Source organism: Ranitomeya imitator, chromosome 3 (assembly GCF_032444005.1).
Source record: "Ranitomeya imitator isolate aRanImi1 chromosome 3, aRanImi1.pri, whole genome shotgun sequence".
Lineage (NCBI taxonomy): Eukaryota > Metazoa > Chordata > Amphibia > Anura > Dendrobatidae > Ranitomeya > Ranitomeya imitator.
Genome location: NC_091284.1, coordinates 183,918,191 through 183,939,864, shown reverse-complemented (window position 1 = coordinate 183,939,864; position 21,674 = coordinate 183,918,191). Strand labels below are relative to the sequence as shown.

General features: G+C 42.6%; 1 protein-coding gene across 1 annotated transcript in view; it reads right to left on the bottom strand.

Annotated features, from left to right (window-relative positions):
• NME7 (NME/NM23 family member 7) overlaps window positions 1-21,674 on the bottom strand; it is a 373,917-nt gene that overhangs the window by 197,919 nt on the left and 154,324 nt on the right. Inside the window, exon 7 of the mRNA XM_069761686.1 lies at window positions 14,610-14,715. Within this exon, the coding sequence (XP_069617787.1) occupies window positions 14,610-14,715 (106 nt within the window). The remainder of the gene's footprint in view (window positions 1-14,609; window positions 14,716-21,674) is intronic.

The window sequence follows — 21,674 nt, the reverse complement described above, 5'->3', positions numbered from 1 at the left end:
CAGTGCTTACAAGCTCTTTTCGATAGAGCTTGTAAGCACCGCTCTGAAGTTGTTCAGATCAATGGAGTGCACTCATAGCTATCAAATCGACCAGCAGCAGTGTCCCTACGCTTCAACAATGCTGCAGAGGCAAAGCTGTTTTTGCTTGCAGCAACGAAAAGCATCCACTTCAGAGCAGCAGCACAATGATGCCGCTGGTCCGATCTGTCAATCAACTAGCAGAGCTCCTCCCACAAGATGAAGGAAGCCAGGAGGCAGGGAACAGTGCACATCTGCAGAAGACGTTGAGAACAATTGTGTATCTAAAAGGAAGGTGGAAATGACAATGGTCTAACTTTTCGGTGATCTTCTTTGGTTTTTCATCACAAATATGAACATATTATAATTTAACAATATTTGCCAGAGCAGAAAAAAGGGGAAAAAAAATATCTATCACAAGAAAACGTACTTGCAATTGTTACCGTAACACCATGTCAGACTGGGACAACAGGTACCAATGCATCTTCCAATTGGAAAAAAAAAAAGGGAAGAAGCCAGCACTGCTTATGGTCAGAACGCAATAACTGAAGTGCAATTGCACATAAATTCTAACTGTATTTCAAATATGAGACATTTAGCAAACAATTGACCAATTCTTTGAGCTACCCCGCCACTTCACGGCAATCTCATAATGGGGCAGTCCTAATCTTCGTATTTTATTTACGTTGTACCATTATGGCTTCCTGAATGTATAAAAAAAAAAAAAAAAAGGACCACATTAAATGCGAACTGTACCTGGAGCATTTTCAGAATCACTCCCTTGGTGCCAGGAAAGGCAAGCGCAGGTAAAGGCCGATCAGGTCCAGTGCGGACATTTCAGATCTGGCTTCCACACTGCCAAACCCGCACCAAAGATGAAGGGTGAGACAGGCTGAGACACAGGTGCACAATTAACTTGAGCCTGAGGCGGGGCAGGGCTGCTGTGTGTGTGCACAGCAGCCTATCAATCACAGTGAACACAGAAAGAATGGCGCACATAACCCAGCGTGCGCGGCAACAGTGGTGGTCAGCCACATACCAATGCAAAGCAAAAAAAAAAGGGAAGAAGCCAGCACTGCTTATGGTCAGAACGCAATAACTGAGCCTCAGGCTCAAGTTAATTGTGCACCTGTGTCTCAGCCTGTCTCACCCTTCATCTTTGGTGCGGGTTTGGCAGTGTGGAAGCCAGATCTGAAATGTCCGCACTGGACCTGATCGGCCTTTACCTGCGCTTGCCTTTCCTGGCACCAAGGGAGTGATTCTGAAAATGCTCCAGGTACAGTTCGCATTTAATGTGGTCCTTTTTTTTTTTTTTTTTATACATTCAGGAAGCCATAATGGCACAACGTAAATAAAATACGAAGATTAGGACTGCCCCATTATGAGATTGCCGTGAAGTGGCGGGGTAGCTCAAAGAATTGATCAATTGTTTGCTAAATGTCTCATATTTGAAATACAGTTAGAATTTATGTGCAATTGCACTTCAGTTATTGCGTTCTGACCATAAGCAGTGCTGGCTTCTTCCCTTCCATCTTCCAATTGGCCCTGGCTCTGGCTATAACAGGCCTCAAGAGTCCAGCAGAAGATAATTTAGTTCAAGAATTATTTTGAAGTCAATTTATTGCCACTAGCACTTATTTCTTACAGGCGAACTCACAAATACAGCTTTTGACTTCACTGATGACACGTTCTGCATGTGCTACAATAGGAGGCTCATCGACAGGCTACAGACTCTAAAAGCATTGCATAAGCATCAATAATAATAATAATAATCTTTATTTTTACATAGCGCTAACATATTCCGCAGCACTGAACAGTTTTGCACACATTATCATCGCTGTCCCCAATGGGGCTCACAATCTAAATTCCCTATCAGTATGTCTTTGGAATGTGGGAGGAAACCGGAGTACCCGGAGGAAACCCACGCAAACACAGAGAGAACATACAAACTCTTTGCAGATGTTGTCCTTGGTGGGATTTGAACCCAGGACTCAAGCGCTGCAAGGCTGCTGTGCTATCCACTGCGCCACCGTGCTGCCCCGATAGCCTCAACTAAGTTAGTGGGCACAGCAGGAAACCATGTATAGTTTATTGATTCATTGAAACCTGCCATCAAGCAAACATACCCAAATACATGGAATACAGTAAATATGTATCCAATATGGTGGTTCTAGCTGCGTTATTGCCCCCGTGTAAGTTTTATGCTAAAGCATTACAGTATTTCAGAGAAAACATACTTTGAAAAGCCGTCTGGTGACCATCGATCTGGGATGACTAGTCCAAGATTCAGGCCTATGTGTATGTATATGGAGAGATCGCAAAGTTGTAGGGAGCGGAACAGAAAGAAGCCACAGGGGTCGGCATCAGACCATTCATCTGACACGTATGGACTCCAGCTTTCACTGAAACACAGCAGTGTGCTAGAGTAAGGCATACATGGCTGTAGTAACAGATCTCCTGTCAAGTTCCTTTAAAAAAAAAAAAAAACTACAGCATGAACAAAATACAATTTAAGGGAGTTTTTCATTCAACGGTTGCATATGTTTTGTTTGCTTTAATATTTTTGTTTATTTCTCTTTAATTATTTGCATGTTTCCTATATGTCATTGGCATATATTTCTCTACTGCTGAAGTCATTTCCAGAGATCCAAAATATGCTAACTAGGACATAACCCAGTTTTATTGATGACTTCCCAAATGTTACAGTGAAGGGAGGGAGGTCGCCTGACTGTGCGGAAGATGAGCTGCAGAATTGAATCCGAAATGAAATACCACAGGACTCGACTCTACTCGTCAATGTTTTCTCCTAAACACAAGGCTATTTTAAGCACGACAGTCATTTCCAGATAGAAAGGTAAAAGATAGCATACTAAAAATGGAAAGAGGCTGCTGCTATCATAACCACTTCACACACGTACCCTGGAGCAGCGGGGTGCTGGGATCAGCGGTGGGAAGCCCTAGCCATGACTCATTCTGCACAGAGCTGTCAGCAGATCTCCAGATTTAATGCGATGTCTAGAATGAAACGGTCACGAAGATCATACGTGACTTGCACTGTAATGAGGAGGTAAACCTTCCAGGCTTAATCGCTGATAACCTTACATAACATTTCAGCTTAGAAACATTTTGTGAACAATATGTTTAATAAGATGTTCCACAGAAATAACTATTATGACAGTTAAAACTATAAAGAAAGCCAGGACTCAGCACCACTAAACCTCATTGCCATTTATTCTCACCCAGATCAATGCCAAATTAGCCGTAAACTGAAGTCCTACATAATAATAAATAACAATTTTATTTTATATGGCACCAACATATTCCGTAGTACTTTACAATAAGCGGTGACATGTACAGACCATAAATTCAATACAAGGTAAGACCATGTAAACCGTTACATTAGGAGTGGTGGCCTTGATCGCAAGCTTACAATCTACAAGGAAATGGGGGGACATGGTAGGTGAAAAGTGCAGGTTATGTCAGATCCAGCAATTGTAATAAATAGGGATTTTCATATAAAGCTGCATGATCCAGCTCTACCCTCGCCTACTGTATCCTCACCCATCCCTTGTAGATTGTGAGCCTTCGCGGGCAGGGTCCTCTCTCCTCCTGTACCAGTTGTGACTTGTAAGATTACTGTACTTGTATGTATACCCCTCCTCACATGTAAAGCGACATGGAATAAATGGCACTATAATAATAAATAATAATAATAATGATCCGGTCATCAGCCAACATGTTTAAGCGCAATTATTAAGTGCTGTTATTATGTGCATGGAGAATGTGGAAGCAGGTGAATAGGAGGGAGCAGATTTTGAATAATGTTTAGAAGGAGGGAACAGGGAAGAATAGGTCAGAGAGTGGAGGTGATAGGCCTGATTAAAGAGGTGGGTTTTTAAAGCACACTTTAAAACATGGGGCTAAAGCCCCCGTCACACACAGCGAGATCGCTAGCGAGATCGCTGAGTTTTGTGACGCAACAGCGATCTCAGTAGCGATCTCGCTATGTGTGACACGTACCAGCGATCAGGCCCCTGCTGTGAGATCGCTGGTCGTGTCGGAATGGCCTGGGCCATTTTTTGATCGTTGAGGTCCCGCTGACATCGCTGAATCGGCGTGTGTGACGCCGATTCAGCGATGTCTTCGCTGGTAACCAGGGTAAACATCGGGTAACTAAGCGCAGGGCCGCGCTTAGTAACCCGATGTTTACCCTGGTTACCATCCTAAAAGTAAAAAAAAACAAACAATACATACTTACCTATCGCTGTCTGTCCTCGGCGCTCAGCTTCTCTGGTCTGGCTGTGAGCGCCGGTCAGCCGGAAAGCAGAGCAGTGACGTCACCTCTCTGCTTTCTGGCCACTGTGCTCACAGCCAGACCAGAGAAGCAGAGCGCCGAGGACAGACAGCGATAGGTAAGTATGTAGCGGTTGTTTTTTTTTTACTTTAACGATGGTAACCAGGGTAAACATCGGGTTACTAAGCGCGACCCTGCGCTTAGTTACCCGATGTTTACCCTGGTTACCGGGGACCTCGGGATCGTTGGTCGCTGGAGAGCTGTCTGTGTGACAGCTCTCCAGCGACCAAACAGCGACGCTGCAGCGATCCGGATCGTTGTCGGTATCGCTGCAGCGTCGCTATGTGTGACGGGGCCTTAAGTATCTATGTATTAATCAGATTGTCTGGGGTAGTGTGTTCCAAAGAACTGGAGCAGCACAGGAGAAGTCTTGGAGACAGTAGTGCGAGGGTTGAATTATGGAGGATGTTAGTCTTAGGTCAGTTTCAGTAGGGAGGGAATGTGTAGGGCGATAGACAGAAATGAGAGAGTAGATATAAGGCGGTACAGAACTGTGGAGAGCTTTGTGGGTGAGAGATATGAGTTTGCATTGTGTTCTGTAGTGAATGGGTAACCAGTGTAATGACTGGCAGAAGGTGGAGGTATCAGTACAGCGGCTGGACAGAAATACGAACGTGGCTGCTGCATTCAGGAAGGATTGGAGAGGAGAGAGTTTGGTTAGAGGGAGACCGATCAGAAGGAAGTGGCAGTAGTCCAGATGAGAATGAATAAGAGCGACAGTAAGAGTTTTAGCAGTTTGAAAGGTGAGAAAAGGTGAGAATTTGGATATGTTTTAAGATGCAGGTAACATGAGCGAATGGGTGATCAGATATAAGGAATAAAGGAAAGATGAGTATCAAATATAACCACAAGACAGCGGGCGTACTGCTTGGGAGTTCTGGTTAAACCCTGCAAGGTAATTTAAATGTCAGGTAGAGTTAGGCCATGTTCACACAGTGCGTTTTTTTCTGCGGAACCGCAGCGTTTTTGCCGCTGCGGTTCCGCAGCTGTTTTCCATGCAGGGTACAGTAAAATGTACCCTATGGAAAACAGGAACCACTGTGCACATGATGCGGGAATCGGGAAAAAAAGCCGCGCTGAATAGCCGCGGTAAAAAAGAAGTACCATGTCACTTCTTTTTTCGGAGCCGCAGCGGTTCTGCACCCATAGACCTCCATTGTGAGGTCAAACCCGCAGTAAAACCCGCAGATCAAAAATATATCTGCGGGTTTTATTGCGGTTTGTGGTGCCGAACCGCTGCAGCAGGAAGTGCGGGGAAGCGGGCGGAAGTGCGTGGGCGGAGTGTGGCTGCCCCGATCCCACCCACCCATGCTCCGATGACCCCCCCGTGCTCCGATGCCCCCCCCCCGTGCTCTGATGCCCCCCCCGTGCCCTAATCTCCCCCCCCTTATACTTACCCGGCCTCCCGGTGTCCGTCCGGCCGTCTTCTCCCCGGGCGCCGCCATCTTGCAAAATGGCGGGCGCATGCGCAGTGCGCCCGCCGAATCTGCCGGCCGGCAGATTCGTTCCAAAGTGCATTTTGATCACTGAGATATAACCTATCTCAGTGATCAAAATAAAAAAAATAATAAATGACACCCCCCCCCCTTTGTCACCCCCATAGGTAGGGACAATAAAAAAATTAAGAATTTTTTTTTTTTTTCCACTAAGGTTAGAATAGGGTTAGGGTTAGGGTTGGGAGTAGGGTTAGGGGAAGGGTTAGGGGTAGGGTTAGGGGTAGGGTTAGGGGTAGGGTTAGGGGTAGGGTTAGGGTATTTTCAGCCATTTTAACCCTAAAAAACTTCCTAGAAAACACACAGACTCTGCATAGAAAACTGCATAAAAAAACGCATCAAAAAACGCACCAAAAAAGCACCAAAAAAAGGACCTGCGTTTTCTGCAAAGAGCTGCGGTTTCAGTCCTGAAAAAAAAAGGAGGGAAATCAGGAACGTGTGAACATACCCTTAGGTTAGTAGAAGGAATAAAAACACAAGAAGTTCAGTTTTTGGAGAGATTCCGTTTCAGATAGAGGGAATACATTATGTTAGAGCCATAATCTGAGACCGAATGGCTGCTAGAACAACCTGCTAACAATCCCATATAAAAAGTCTGCAGCTCGTACTGTATATAGTGCATTGCTAGAACCAGACTGTGACTAGTGCAGAGCCTAGGGGGGCAGTGAATTACGCAAGGACTCTCTATCGCTGGTCATTTTTCAATCAGAACTCCCTTAGGCCCTGAAAAAGGAATTCCATTGTGTGGATAATCTCCATTATGAGCAAGTGGAGGTTGAAAATGCTGATATGTCATTATTACTTGAAGAAATGCTTCTCATACTTGAGAAAACAATGTCACAGTGTGCACTGTGGGTAATTAGTGAGTGAGCCCCTTGCGTCACACCATTACAGTTACAGGGAAGACGGTCAATCGTGGCTTTTGCTAAGCAACCAATATTTGTTAGGAATGGTCAAGGAGACTTTGATCAGAAAAGTGATAGAGGTGAATTTCCACTGCCTACATAGAAAAGGAAATCATCTACAATACTTTCTAAGTACAAGGGCTCACATAGTTATACATTAACAAGGTCACGCTGGGGACAGACAGTGCTGTTATTCATATACATCTGTCAGATCAGGAAGTTAATTGGCTCAGAGCCAAAGCACAAAGCACTGTTCCGTCCTCTAAAGAAGGTAGACTCTGCCACTAGGCAAGGGAGGGACAAGTGCCTAGGGCGGAAATTTGCAAAGGGGAGGGAGGTGATGCCAAATCCGGGAATTGTTTTGTATTATTCTAATATTTTCAGGCCTACTCACTTAAATAAAATGAGTGTATCAAATTACTACAGGGGTGGTCTGACCAGTCACATGATTAATGACAAGTATTAGCTGTTACATATTAGAGTTGAATCTGAAGGTTAGATGAGCATCAGAGCACGTCATCGGGCTGGACATGACAAGTTATTTCCTGCCGTAGGTTGGATATTCTAAACGAAATATGTTATATGCGTGTCAAGAGAACTGGATGTGGGGCAAACCGACCCGCTACTGGGTGAGGAACAAATATGGAAACACATCTGAAACCAAGTGAGTGACTATGTTTTGAACCATGAAGATGGAGTCTAATTGGGAGAGCTTTCATTAAACACATGCTAAATACCCCATCCATTTGAGCGAAGCTCATAATAATAGGTGCACATCCTAAGATCTGAAATAGATTTACAAGTGCAAAATAATTCCTCTGATTAATGAGAATGAAGCACGTTGGGAGATACGTAGGAAGAGCTTAGGGCGTTTATGTTCAGGTAAAGCTGTGGACTACCTGTTATGACCTGGTGGTTAGGAGCACCCGACCTGATAGTTAAACTCATACAGGACGAGCTCTGGGATGTGGGAGCTCTGCTGACCGCAAGTCCTAATCCTATCACACACACTAAAAATAGCCGTGGAGCGCTCCTGACGCTCCCTAGGCGCCTCGTCACAGCCTCAGAGTTAGCTAGCCCTAGAGATAGAAAATAAAGCCTACCTTGCCTCAGAGAAATTCCCCAAAGGTAAAGGAAGCCCCCCACATATATTGACTGTGAGTAAAGATGAAAGTCACAAACGCAGAGATGAAACAGGTTTTAGCAAAGGGAGGCCAGACTTACTAAATAGACAGAGGATAGGAAAGGTAACTTTGCGATCAGCACAAAAACCTACAAAAGACCACGCAGAGTGTGCAAAAAAGACCTCCGCACCGACTCACGGTGTGGAGGGACCACTCTGCATCCCAGAGCTTCCAGCTAGCAAGACAAAATCATGAAAACCAGCTGGACAAGAAAACAGTGAACAAATAATGACTGTCAGGAACTTAGCTTCTGCAGGAGAAGGCAGGTCACCAGAGAGATCCAGGAGCGAACTGAGAAAATGCAAAAACATTGACAGCTGGCATGGAGTAACGATCTGAGAGGAGTTAAATAGAGCAGCCAACCAAAGGACAACCCACGTCACCTGTGTAAGGAACCTCAGAAGCAGCAGCTTCACTCATAGCCACCAGAGGGAGCCCATAGACAGAACTCGCCGAAGTACCACTCACGACCACAGGAGGGAGTTCGACAACAGAATTCACAACAACTACCCTTGTTAGGGCAGGAGTCTTGGGCAAACCAGGGCCTGACCAGTTTGGATATGGAGAGTCGTAGAGGCATGGATTGAGACACAATGACTCCTCTGGATTATATGGTTGAGATTGATTCAGTTCTCATCTCCTAATATTAACCAGTAGGTTTATGGATGCACGGTCTATTATTTTGTAAAATAGTCTTAGGCTATGTGCACACGTTGCGGATTTTGATGCGTTTCCGCAGCACTTTGGACACGCAGAATTGCATCAAATCTGCAGTGTAGTGCACAAGCAATGTTAGTCAATGGGAAAGCTAGAATTGTTGTGCACATGCTGCAGAAAAAAAAGGCGTGGATTTGCAGCGTTTTATTTTCCCCAGCATGTCCATTCTTTTTGAGGATCTGCAGCATTTCTGTACCCATTGACTACCATTGATTCATTCAAATCCTCAGCAAAACTGCAGGTTTAAAAAGATCTGCGGTTTTGCTGCAGAGTAGGGTGCGAGAAACGCTGCAGATCGGGAGGAAAAGTGTGTTGGCATAGACTAGGTTTGTGGGTGGAGACTGTGTGTGTGCGGAAATGATGTGCGTGTCTGTGTGCAGGTGTTTGTGTGTGTCTGTGTGTGTGTGTGTGTGTGTGTGTGTGTGTGTGTGGGACTGGGGGTGTGTGCGGGGCTTTCTGTGTGTGTGTGTCTTGTGTAGGTAGGCATCGTCCGAGTCCCATCCGGCTATGCCTGCTACAGTGACAGCTAGCCAATGATGGGACAGCAGTAATCCCATCATCCGGCTACTGTGTAAACACAGTAACAGCAACACATACAGTACATACACCATATAGTATATACTCACCATACAGCTAAACCTCGACTCCCTCGATCACCTGTATAAAAAATTAAATAATAAACCAACAGTATACTCCCTGTTTCAATGTAATCCAATTAATAACGAGTGTCCCAAGATGATCTCCTGTGACAGCTGTCACATCGGAAGATGTGACCGCTCTCCAGGTGCTCCGGTGATACAATGACAGAAGGTATCCTTCCGCACCGTATCCCTCTGCCGCCGTGAGTTCAGCAGAGTTCAAACTGTCACTTGCGGAACCTCTGCGTGGTAAAATTCTCATGCAGCAGTGCCGTAAATTGAGAGCAATGAACTCATTGATCCCCCAGTGATAACACTGCAGCAGCCATTGTATCCTGTCAGTGTGTCACTGGAGGCCCTGTAGAATGGTCACATCTTCTGATCTGGGAGATCGTCGTCGGACAGTAGTTATTAAATGGACTACATCGGACCAGGGAGTATTTGTGTTGGTTTATTTTTATTTTTTGCAGGAGATCGAGGGTGTCGCATGGATTGGCAGAACAATAAAGATGGGAAAAATGTGTAGTGTTTTATTTCATTAAAATACTTTATTCTGGCTGTGTGTTTATTTAACCCTTTAACATATATAGGATTAGTAATGGATAGGTGTCTTATTGATACCTCTCTATTACTAAGCCGGCTTGATGTCACCTTACAATACAAAGGTGACATTAACCCCCTATCACCCCATGTGCCACTGCTACAGGGCAGTGGGAAGAGAAAGGCTAAGTGCCGGAATTGGCACATCTTACAGATGTGCCATTTCTGGGGTGGCTGGGAGCTGGTGTTTGTAGCCGGGGGGCCAATAACCATGGCCCCTTCCTAGGCTATGAATACGAGCCTGCAGCTGTCTGCATAGCTTTTCTGGCTAATAATTATAGGCAGGACCCCATGTCGTTTTTTTGGGGGGTCCCCCTATTTTAATAGCCAGTGAAGGCTAATTATACAGCTGGGGGCTGATATTCATAGACTGGGACGATCCATGGGTATTAACCCCTTCCTAGGCTATAAACATCGGTCCCCCAGTCGCTGGCTTTCCCTCTCTGGCACAGAAAATTGCACGGGAGCCCATGCCATTTTTTTAAATTAACCCCTTCATGACCTTGGGATTTTTCGTTTTTCCGTGTTCGTTTTTCACTCCCCTCCTTCCCAGAGCCATAACTTTTTTATTTTTCCGTCAATTTGGCCATGTGAGGGCTTATTTTTTGCGGGACGAGTTGTACTTTTGAACGACATCATTGGTTTTAGCATGTCGTGTACTAGAAAACGGGAAAAAAATTCCAAGTGCGGTGAAATTGCAAAAAAAAGTGCAATCCCACACTTGTTTTTTGTTTGGCTTTTTTGCTAGGTTCACTAAATGCTAAAACTGACCTGCCATTATGATTCTCCAGGCCAGTACAAGTTCATAGACACCTAACATGACTAGGTTATTTTTTATCTAAGTGGTGAAAAAAATTCCAAACTTTGCTAAAAAAAAAAAAATTGCGCCATTTTCCGATACTCGTAGCGTCTCCATTTTTCGTGATCTGGGGTCGGTTGAGGGCTTATTTTTTGCGTGCTGAGATGACGTTTTTAATGATAGCATTTTGGTGCAGATACGTTCTTTTGATCGCCCGTTATTGCATTTTAATGCAATGTCGCGGCAACTTAAAAAACGTAATTCTGGCGTTTCGATTTTTTTCTCGCTACGCCGTGTAGCGATCAGGTTAATGCTTTTTTTTAATTGATAGATCGGGCGATTCTGAGCTCGGCGATACCAAATATGTGTAGATTTGATTTTTTTTTTATTGATTTATTTTGATTGGGGCGAAAGGGGGGTGATTTAAACTATTATATATTTTTTTTTTCACATTTTTTTTAACTTTTTTTTTTTACTTTTGCCATGCTTCAATAGCCTCCATGGGAGGCTAGAAGCAGGCACAACTCGATCGCCTCTGCTACATAGCAGCGATCTGCTGATCGCTGCTATGTAGCAGAAATGGAGATGTGCTGTGAGCGCCGACCACAGGGTGGCGCTCACAGCCACCGGTGATCAGTAACCATAGAGGTCTCTAGGACCTCTATGGTTACCATCCTGATGCATCGCCGACCCCCGATCATGTGACGGGGGTCGGCGATGACGTCATTTCCGGCCGCCCGGCCGGAAGCGGTAGTTAAATGCCGCTGTCTGCGTTTGACAGCGGCATTTAACTAGTTAATAGGTGCGGGCAGATCGCGATTCTGCCCGTGCCTATTACGGGCACGTCAGCTGTTCAAAACAGCTGACATGTCCCGGCTTTGATGCGGGCTCACCGCGGAGCCCTGCATCAAAGCAGGGGATCTGACCTCGTACGTACTGCAACGTGTGCACATACCCTTAGGGTATTGTCTGTTAGTTATCCCCTTAATATTTTGGATATAATTTTGCTCTCATTGTTCCTCTCCTCATTTTGACTTACAGATACTGATGTAAAATGCTGACCAAATACTGAAGGTGTGACTGTTGCCTTAGACTAATTCACGACTATGAAATCATGAACCAAGACTGGCAAGCAAGACTGGATCTATTTAATTACACTAAAACTGCATTGTAAAATTATCACGTTAGGGTAGTAAAAAAGATAATTCTAAATAGGTACATTGTGTCATGGCCAAAGGATGGCATGCCTTCAAAAAGACATTTTACAGAGGCCCAGATAAAAAAGTTGTTACTAGTTCAAAGTTAATACATGTACCCATGGAGCAATAAAGACAAAACTACTAAAGTAATTAACAGAATCCTACGAATTCTTATTGTGCCGTCATTGTGGAATTCAGATTTTGGTCAGCTAATGCTAATGCTGGCGGCCAAAGTCAGATCACAGCATGTAAAGTCTAATGAATCACCTTAAAAAATAATAATAATGTCTCTCTTTGAATTATAATACTTAAAGGAGATATCTAATAAAGACAACCCTGTTGTCCACAGTGAGTAAAATAAATATATAGGACCTAAGTGATAACGACAGAATAAAATGGTGAATTATATCAGACACTATTAGGCTAATGACAAGGATCACTTTTTTAACCCTGTACATGATCATTTGTAATGTTAGTCTAGGAATAGTCTACAGTCACATAGTGACTGGCAACGTGTTGGCAGTGAGCGCAGCAAATGCTGTCAGGATTCACCTGTATTACCTGGATGGAAGGGCTGTCCAGTGACCACATTTATGCAATTTGCATCCTTTTGTTCACGTGCCTACTAGACTCTTCACTGCTAGAATATTAAGAAGCAGGGAGAGTCTAGTTGGCATGTGACTGAAAATATGCAAATGATTGCTCACCGACATAGGGAAATTTGACAGCATGCGCAATGCTGTCACTATTCAACAGTCTGGAATCACATAGACTATAGGCAGACTAGTCTTCTTAGGCCAGACAACCCCTTTAAGGCAGTACTATATACTAGCTGCCTTTCATATTGTGTCTGTGTTTGCGTATGACGTGTAGATACAGGTTATATCATACACTAGAAGCAAAATTACTAGACTGCAAACTCCATTCCGAAATACACTGAGATGTGGTCCAGCACAGCTATACATGTAGTATGTCGATGTGCACAAATGTGATGGGTAACTAGCAAGACTGTCTCACAAACATGGCTGCAGCGAGTCATGTGATGCAAATCATTAGACCCAGCGTAGTCCAAAGGTAGACATACACTTTAAATATTCCTGACACCCTAAACACAAGAAGGCTTAGACTGGCTGAGAATGCATGTGTTCTCAATAAGAGGGGAGTAAGCTGCTCTAGAAAACCTGTTATGGCAGCTTGTCACCCATCAGAACAACAGAATTGGGTGTGTCAAAAGTCAACATGCTAGACTCTTCTTTTCTCCAACATCTGCCGTTGAAACACCCCAAAACACATGAGATTGTCAACCAGTGTGCTGACAGTTGGTGTGCATGGCCAGTAGATGATATGCACACATCCTATTTCGCAGAATCAGACAGGTGCACAACACCTACAACTAGTAGCAGATACCTACCAATGGGATGCCATCCAGAAACACTAACCTCCCAATGTAGGAGTGACGCCGCAGTAACTCTTTACATAGAAACATTCAGAATCAGAGTTTTAAACAAAAAAAAAGAAAATCAGAAAAATAAAATAAGCATGTATATAGGCTAAAACAGCCGTGTGATGTAGATACCACACTTAAGCATTAGAACGCATTGATAATTTACAGCTATATTGGCCCGTAATCGTTGGCAAGTCTCCCAAATCTCAGCCAATGTAATGAGTCTATTAGTGATGAGCGAATATACTCGTTACTCGAGATTTCCCGAGCACGCTTTCCCAAGTCCAGCTTGATTACATGTGGGCATTCCCTAGCAAACAGGCAACCCCCACATGTACTTATGCTGGCTATCAGATGTAATCATTCAGCTGCGGCAAGAAAAACTAAATCCCCGAGCACTAAAAAATACTCGGAGGACCCCCGAGCATGCTCGAGAAATCTTGAGTAACGAGTATATTCGCTCATCACTAGTGTCTATGCCTATAGTTGCTCGGAGTGAAATCTAATCAGTCATGTTGGCCTTTTTTTGGCTGTTACTTTATAATTCCCCCACGATAACAGGCACCAAAGATTTTGTGTCCATCCATTTCACAGATTCTGTAGTAGATTGTATATTCTTAACTTTTCCCAAATCAAGGAGACTTGTGGGTGAAATAAACACTTTGGCCAGTGTCACACTTGCGAGTGCAATGCAGGAAACTCGTCTCTCGCCTCAATACCCGGAACTGCCGCCGGCGGTTCGGACCGATGCGTTCAGCTGCATAGAAATACATGCAGCCGCACGCTCTGATCCAGATTGCCAGCGGCAGTGCCTGGTATTGATGCGAAAGACTCGTGCAAGTTTCTCGCATTGCACACGCTAGTGTGACACCGGCCTTTGGACTATTTCAGCTAACTATACCGGTGAAAAGGTCGCTCCCCATTAGCAAAGAAAGTGTGAAAAACAAAGTCCTTTTCTTATGATTTGTTTGCAAAGAAACAGAGAAGATAAAATAAAAAAACAACATTTATTCTAGTTGAAGAAAATGGCAAAAATACAAAGTAAATATAAGAAAAGGCCATGTTAAATACCACAGCACGGATATTTCTGAATAACAGAGGGATTATCATGCTCGCTGTAAACCGTGGTATTTGACATTGGGGTGGTGTGTGGTTTCTGATTTATTTTGCTTGTACTTATGAATACGATGAAGACATAATAGAAAGTATTGAAAATAAATTCCGTAAATTCCAAAAGGATAAAACCCCAGAAACCTACCTTCTAATACCGCATGGGGCTTAATAATGCAGCAGGTACAATGTGTGAATTTTGCTGTGTTTTTTGGTCCACGGCCTCCGCTTGATGGAAAGAAAAACTCTAACTCCTAGTGGAGGTTAGAAGAAGAAGCATTAATACAACTTCACATGATCACAGCTTTTAAGGGAATCTGTCAGTAGCATCAACCCTCCTAACTTGTGTTCATGGGCTACTGGATCATAGGAAGCTGGATAAAATGATACTTTGTGATCTGCAATCTGAGGTTTTACTTCAGAAAAATCCACATTTTCTTACATATAAATGATCTGTTAAGATCTAGGGACGGGACACTCATCTGCATGAGAATCTGCCTCCAGAGATTATTATAAATGAAAAGGAAGTGGTGCCATTGTGAGACATGTAATGACTGATGGTCTTCTTCTGACCTACATGTCTCATACTGGTACCGCTCTGGTAACAGATTTTCAGGGAGATCAGGGTCCCGCCCGTAGATCTTAACAGCTAATTTGTATATATGAAAAATGTGGATTTCTTTGGGAAAAGACATCAGCTGGCAGATATCAAGGCATCATTGCATTCAGCTTCGTATGACCTACATGCCCATTTAGACGGCTTAGGAGGGTTGATCCTACTGACAGATTCCCTTTAAAACAAAACTGAACTCTGTAATAACCAGCTCTACTTAAGCTAAACTCTAACTCTGGGATGCAGAGAGGTTTATTCATCAGCAACTCTGACGTTTTTTACTAAGGCTTGGGCAGTGGTATCATCAGAGGCAGATCCTGTATTACAGGTTACATTTGGGGCCCCAGTCTAAGATTCATTCACATTTGATGAAAAAAATAGCGCAATATGAAGCACTTTTTTTCTGCCAAAATGACAGATACTTTGGCGGAACCTGACCCAACACCATTATAAGCCAATGGGAATTGTTGGATTCTCCCGGTGTCAGACATTTGATGGACCCTTTTCCGCAGCTTTAGTCCATAACAGAAAAACAGAATTCACAATGCAGATGTCAACTAAAAGTGCCTCCCGCACAATGCTCTCTGCTAACAAAAGGACAGGTGGCAAGTGGGACTTGGAGAGGATCTGTCAGCACTTCTGAACAGTAACAATTTGTACTACAATATATATATATATATATATATATATATATACATATATACATACACGCACACACACACATACATACATTATATATATAGGAGCACTTTTTTAATCTAGAATTTTACACTGTGATGTCCTATTCTTCTTGTCAATGAAATGTACATCTACACAGTCAGTCTTAAATTGTCCACTCAGTGATGATGGTATCCAAAGTGGTAAAGATATAGCTTTTCAATGATGGTTACTCAAGCTGGCAATTTATTCATAAAACAGAGGAATAGCACAACACTGAAGTCTGAGGAAAAATACCCCAGAATTGTTATTTCAGGGGATATGCGAGTATTTTTGAGAACAGACATGTAATGGGAACTGACAGATCACATAGATAGTCTGTCCAGGCCTGACTAATGTTCCATGTACACTATTAAATGTCCTACACTGCTCAAAAAAATAAAGGGAATACTTAAACAACACAATGTAACTCAAAGTCAATCACACTTCTGTGAAATCAACCTGTCCTGTTATGAAGTAACTTTGATTGTGAATCAATTCCTCCTGCTGTAGTGCAAATGGAACAGGCAACAGGTAGAAATGATAGGCAATTATCAAGACAACCCCTATAAAAGGAGTGCTTCTTTTGCATTTTGTCATTGGTAAAGTAGCATGAGGCGGTGTCTGCAACCCATAGACGTTGCTCAGGTAGTGCAGCTCATCCAGGATGGCACATCCATCTGAGCTGTGGCAAGAAGGGTAGCTGTCTGTCAGCATAGTGTCCAAAGCATGGAGCAGATACCAGAAAACAGGCCAGTACACCAGGAGACGAGGAGAGGGCCATAGGAGGGCAGCAACTCAGCAGCAGGACCGTTACCTCCTCCTTTGTGCAAGGAGGAACAGGAGGAGCAGTGCCAAAGCCTTGCAAAATGACCTCCAGCAGGCGACTAACATCCATGTGTCTGCTCAAACTGTTAGAAACGGATTCCATGAGGGTAGAAGGAGGGCCCAAAGTACACATGTAGGTGTTGTCCTTACAGCCCAACAACGTGCTGGGCAATTTGCATTTGCCAGAGAACACCAAAATTGACAGATTCGACATTGGCGCCTGTGCTCTTCACGGATGAGATCAAGTTCACACTGAGCACATGTCACAGACGTGACAGAGTCTGGAGACACCATGGAGAACGTTCTGCTGCCTGGATCATCCTCCAGCATGACCAGTTTCACAATGGGTCAGTTATGGCGTGGGTATACATTTCTTTAGAGAGCTGCACAGCCCTCATTGTGCTAGCCAGAGGTACCTTGACTGCCATTAGGTATCGGGATGAGATCCTCTAACCCATTGCGAGACCATTGTGTCTGATGCACTACAATGCTGAATCCAATCTAGCACATGTGGGACATCATGCCTCGTTCCATTCACCAACGCCATGTTGCACCACAGGCTGTCCAGGAGTTGACTGATACTTTAATCCAGGTCTGGGAGGAGATCCCTCAGGAGAACATTCGCCACCTCGCTAGGACTGTGCCCAGACGTTGTAAGGAGGTCATACAGGCATGTGGAGGCCACACACACTATTGAGCATCATTTTCTTGTCTTGAGGCATTTCCACTGAAGTTGGAATCAACCTGTAATTTGATTTTCCACTTTGATATTGAGTATCATTCCAAATCCAGACCTCCATAGGATATTAATTTTGATTTTCAGCTATCATTTTTATCTTTTATTGTTCTCAACGCATTCCACTATGTAGTGAATAAAGATTTGCAACTGGAATAATTACTTAAGTGATATCTAGGATGTGGTATTTTAGTGTTCTCTTTATTTTTTTGAGCATTGAGGCACATAGAATGCCATTAATCTCAGCAGCACAGACTTTGTTGAAAAGGGCAATGTGTTGATGAGAATGATCATCATCTTTGCAGAATAAAATATGACTTCACCTTACGAACAAGCGTTTTGCTCAACGCTCAATAAATCTGCAGTGTAAATGAGCTTTCGAAGTATGAAAAGCCACATCCAATTCCCATCAGATCTGCATAAAATGTTCTAGCTCAAATGAAGACGAATATTATAATAGTAGCAATATTATAATACTAATAACAATAAAAGACGGAAACCAACTATGGTGTCAGGTGGGAATGTATGGAACTAGACTGAGAACAAGTTTTTGTGTTCTCATCCAAGCAAATAAGATGGAATACAAATGCAAAGTTTAGGCCGATTTCTTAATAGTGATTTTTCTGAATATCCATTAGATAATTGACAATTAGGTAACTGGGATCAACACGTAAAGTCATGGTTACAGCTGCAAATTGTAGAAATGGCATGAGGAAATTCAAGTGACATTAGCTAAGAAGTATAGAAAAATAACGATACTACGGTGAGAGTTCATGGGCAAGATGTGAGCGCTCTGCCTTATACAAGGCCTGGGCGATCATATGGATTGCTATCACAAAGCAGTAAGCTTTTTTTTAATTACCCTAGCATGGGTCCATTAAGAATAACTTTTAAAGAAGATGTAAACCCCTTCAAGATACCCTACATAAAAATATATTTTGTATGTCAGAATGAAGAATAAACCTCAGAGCATAGGCCATGCAACTTGTCTAAGCCAAGAGCAATTACAGGATTAAGACCAGCTAATCTGAGTTCTGGTGGCATACCAATTTATTTGTATGAATCGATGCATCAAAAATCCTTTCAAGCTATGTGGAAAAAAAGATAAAGACAATGATTTATATTTTTTATTTAACCACACACTTCATGTTTGCTGATACAGTATATTGACAGTATATTGACAGCTATAAAACATGTACGTCACATGCACTCAGCATGGCTCTTAAGTCAATGGAGGTCATTTGCAAATAGCTTTTTCCTTGAACTGTAATCGGGAGTAAAACATGAAATGCTGTTATCTGGTTAAGTGCATAAATGAATATCATCACACATCTTATTTCCCGCTATGTAGTGTAAACTGAACACCCGTCTAACATGCAGGGGGCCCAACTACAGGACTTGCAGTTACACACGGGGTATGGAGTTGTGGGAGGGGGTCCAAAAAGGTCCACATGAAAAGACCAATACTAGTAAAAGACTTGATCCAAAATCTTATATTCCCATATCCACTATATAGTTGCAAACAAAAGTGTTTAAAGAAGCACTCCTCCCATCAAAATTGTTATCCTCTTAATATATTAGTCATCAAATTACATAGCACTGTGTAATTACAATTTCTCATTTTGCCTTTCTACCCAGCATATTGTTCTCTATTCTCTGCTCTATCTAGAAATACGAAGTCATTATCCCTGCAGAAATCACTTCTCTTTTCAATGGCTGACCCAGCTGCTGCTCATTCCCTCTGCCAGGGACTTTTGCAGTGACTGATGACTCCTACAGGGAAAATTGACCTCCTGTTTCTACATAGAGCTTAGAAGGATCCAGCTAATCAGTTTTTAATTACATGATGTCATAGACCGAATGGAAAAGAAGAATTAACTGGGTAGAAAGGCAAAATGAGCAATTGTAAGTACACAGTTTGATGATTGCAATATATTAAGAGGATAACAATTTTGATGGAAGGAGTGCTTCTCTAACCCCCACTGCAAATAAGATTTATTAGCAAAATTTAAAAGAAAACATTGTGCTGTTTGCAATAAACCTATGGAAAAAAGAAAAATGTAAAAAGGAACCGGACATCATTAAACTTCCTCCAGCAACTTATGTGCCTGTTAATTAGGAACCCAAGACCAAGTTCACACGTTCAGTATGTGGTCAGTATTTTACCTCTGTATTTGTAAGCAAAAACCAAGAGTGGGTGATAAATACAGAAGTGGTGACGTGTTTCTGTTAAACTTTCCCTCTGATTGTTCCACTCCTGATTTTGGCTTACAAATGCTGATTTAAAATACTGACCAAATACTGAACGTGTAAAAGTGGCCTAGTGGTCCATTGTATGTGCCCCTACAGTCAGGCATACCGCTAAAAATTATCGTTATACACCGCTATCCCTCTAGGGTAGTTCACTGGGCATGTATGGACCAATCTTGGTGCCTTTTGTGAGCTTATTAATCCTGCCCCATCAATTAAAGGAAGTGGGGTCAAGTTAGCAAGGTCACAAGAGGTGCAAAGGGTTGGTTCGTACATCTTACTATTTGGTGCTTAATGCCATACAGGGAGAGTGTTGTATAAAGACTTTTAGCGGCATGCCTGAATGCAGGAGAACATGAAACGGATTATCAGGACCCTAAATAGGACACAAATAAGGTGCTGCTTTCCAACTTGGCTCATCAATCCCACTATTAGAAGCCTAACTTATTTCTCTCTATTTATGTGTTATATTTGAGCCATACAAGTGGACTGTATATTTCTGTTTTGAGGATTGCACTACCTATCTGTGATGTGACAGGCTGACTTCAATATTATTTTATCAGTCTAATCAGTTCATTTTATTTTCAACCAGTTGTAATTGTGATATTTTTATGCTAATATTAAAGTTACGTTTTGTTTGTCACGTCTCACACTTTGCTGTATAAAGACAAAAAAGTTGCAGGCAGCGGTTTACTAACGGGAAACCTGATGGCAAGTTCCTTATAAATATCTCAATACAACGAATATAACAATTGATTTCTACAAATTCACCACAAAATGCCACTTTTAATGCCTACTGCAGTCTCAAAGTTCTTCAACCGCTGAAGAGAATCCCTCCTAAGAGCACATATTTGCACATCAGATGTTTGATCAAGCACGCCTGATGCCAAACCTGGCTCGCATGCATTCTGGGGATTCACTTCGGGCTACACTAGTAATTTTATCCAAACAGAAACAGCATCATCTCCAGATACTTCCATTGCTACTATCGGTCCATTTATCGTAAAATTTATAGGGTTACTGCACAATAAAGGGGATTTTAACATTTAAAATTAACTAAAAAATATTTAAAAGAAAAAACGCATAAAAGAAAAAACCCAATGCAAACAGAAGTTCCGCAAATGTGTTACAAAAATATAAAATTCTTGTTTCCGAAGGATGAATTATACACTTTATTGCAATAACAAAGAAATCATGCACAATACACCTCGCTACATTATATTTGCCATCACCCCCAGATACAAAGCAACGTTGTATTGTTGGGGATTCCGGGCAGAGGGCCTCCCGCCATCACATCTATATACCCCATAACAACAGGGCATATCTACAATGCTTTTTGCTGATAAACAACCCTTTAAGAACTGAATAAACTTCTAGAAGCTATTTCATGAAGTTGATTACGTAGTGGGAGGCTTTCCGCGCTTACTACCCTTCCACAAGGTATAGGATTCTGGGAAGGAGTCATTTTACCGCCTAGTTTTCCACTCACTACAGCAGACAAAGAACCTTTCTTATGGATGTAGGAGTCTATTTAAGGAAACTGGTTTCTCCTCTTAGACATCTACAATGCACGATCAAGTTTCCTCACTGAAAATGTAGACACTACTCTAATATTTACACAGGTTTAACCCCTTACTGACAGCCAATTTTGACCTGAATGACCAAGTTAAATTTTAGTATTTTGACCAGTGTCACTTTGAACCCTGGAACGCTTCAACGTTTCGCAGTGATTCTGAGATTGTTTTCTCGTGATCATGATAGTGGTTACATTTCTTCGATGTGTCTTGCGTTTATTCGTGAAAAAAAAAAATGGAAATTTGGCGAAAATGTTGCAATTTTCAAACTTTGAATTCTTATGCCCTTAAATCGGAGTTATGTCACCCACTCTTACGAGTGCAGTGATACTCCTCCACATGTAGTCGAAAAGTTCTGTTTGGACAAACGGTAGGGCTCGGAACGGTAGGGGCACAATGTGAATTTTGGAAAACATAGTTGGCTCTATTTGGAATAGATTGTCATATTTGCCGAGCCTGTGTGGTTCAAGAGCAACAGTAATACCCCATAAATGTCTTTTTTTATTAATTATACCC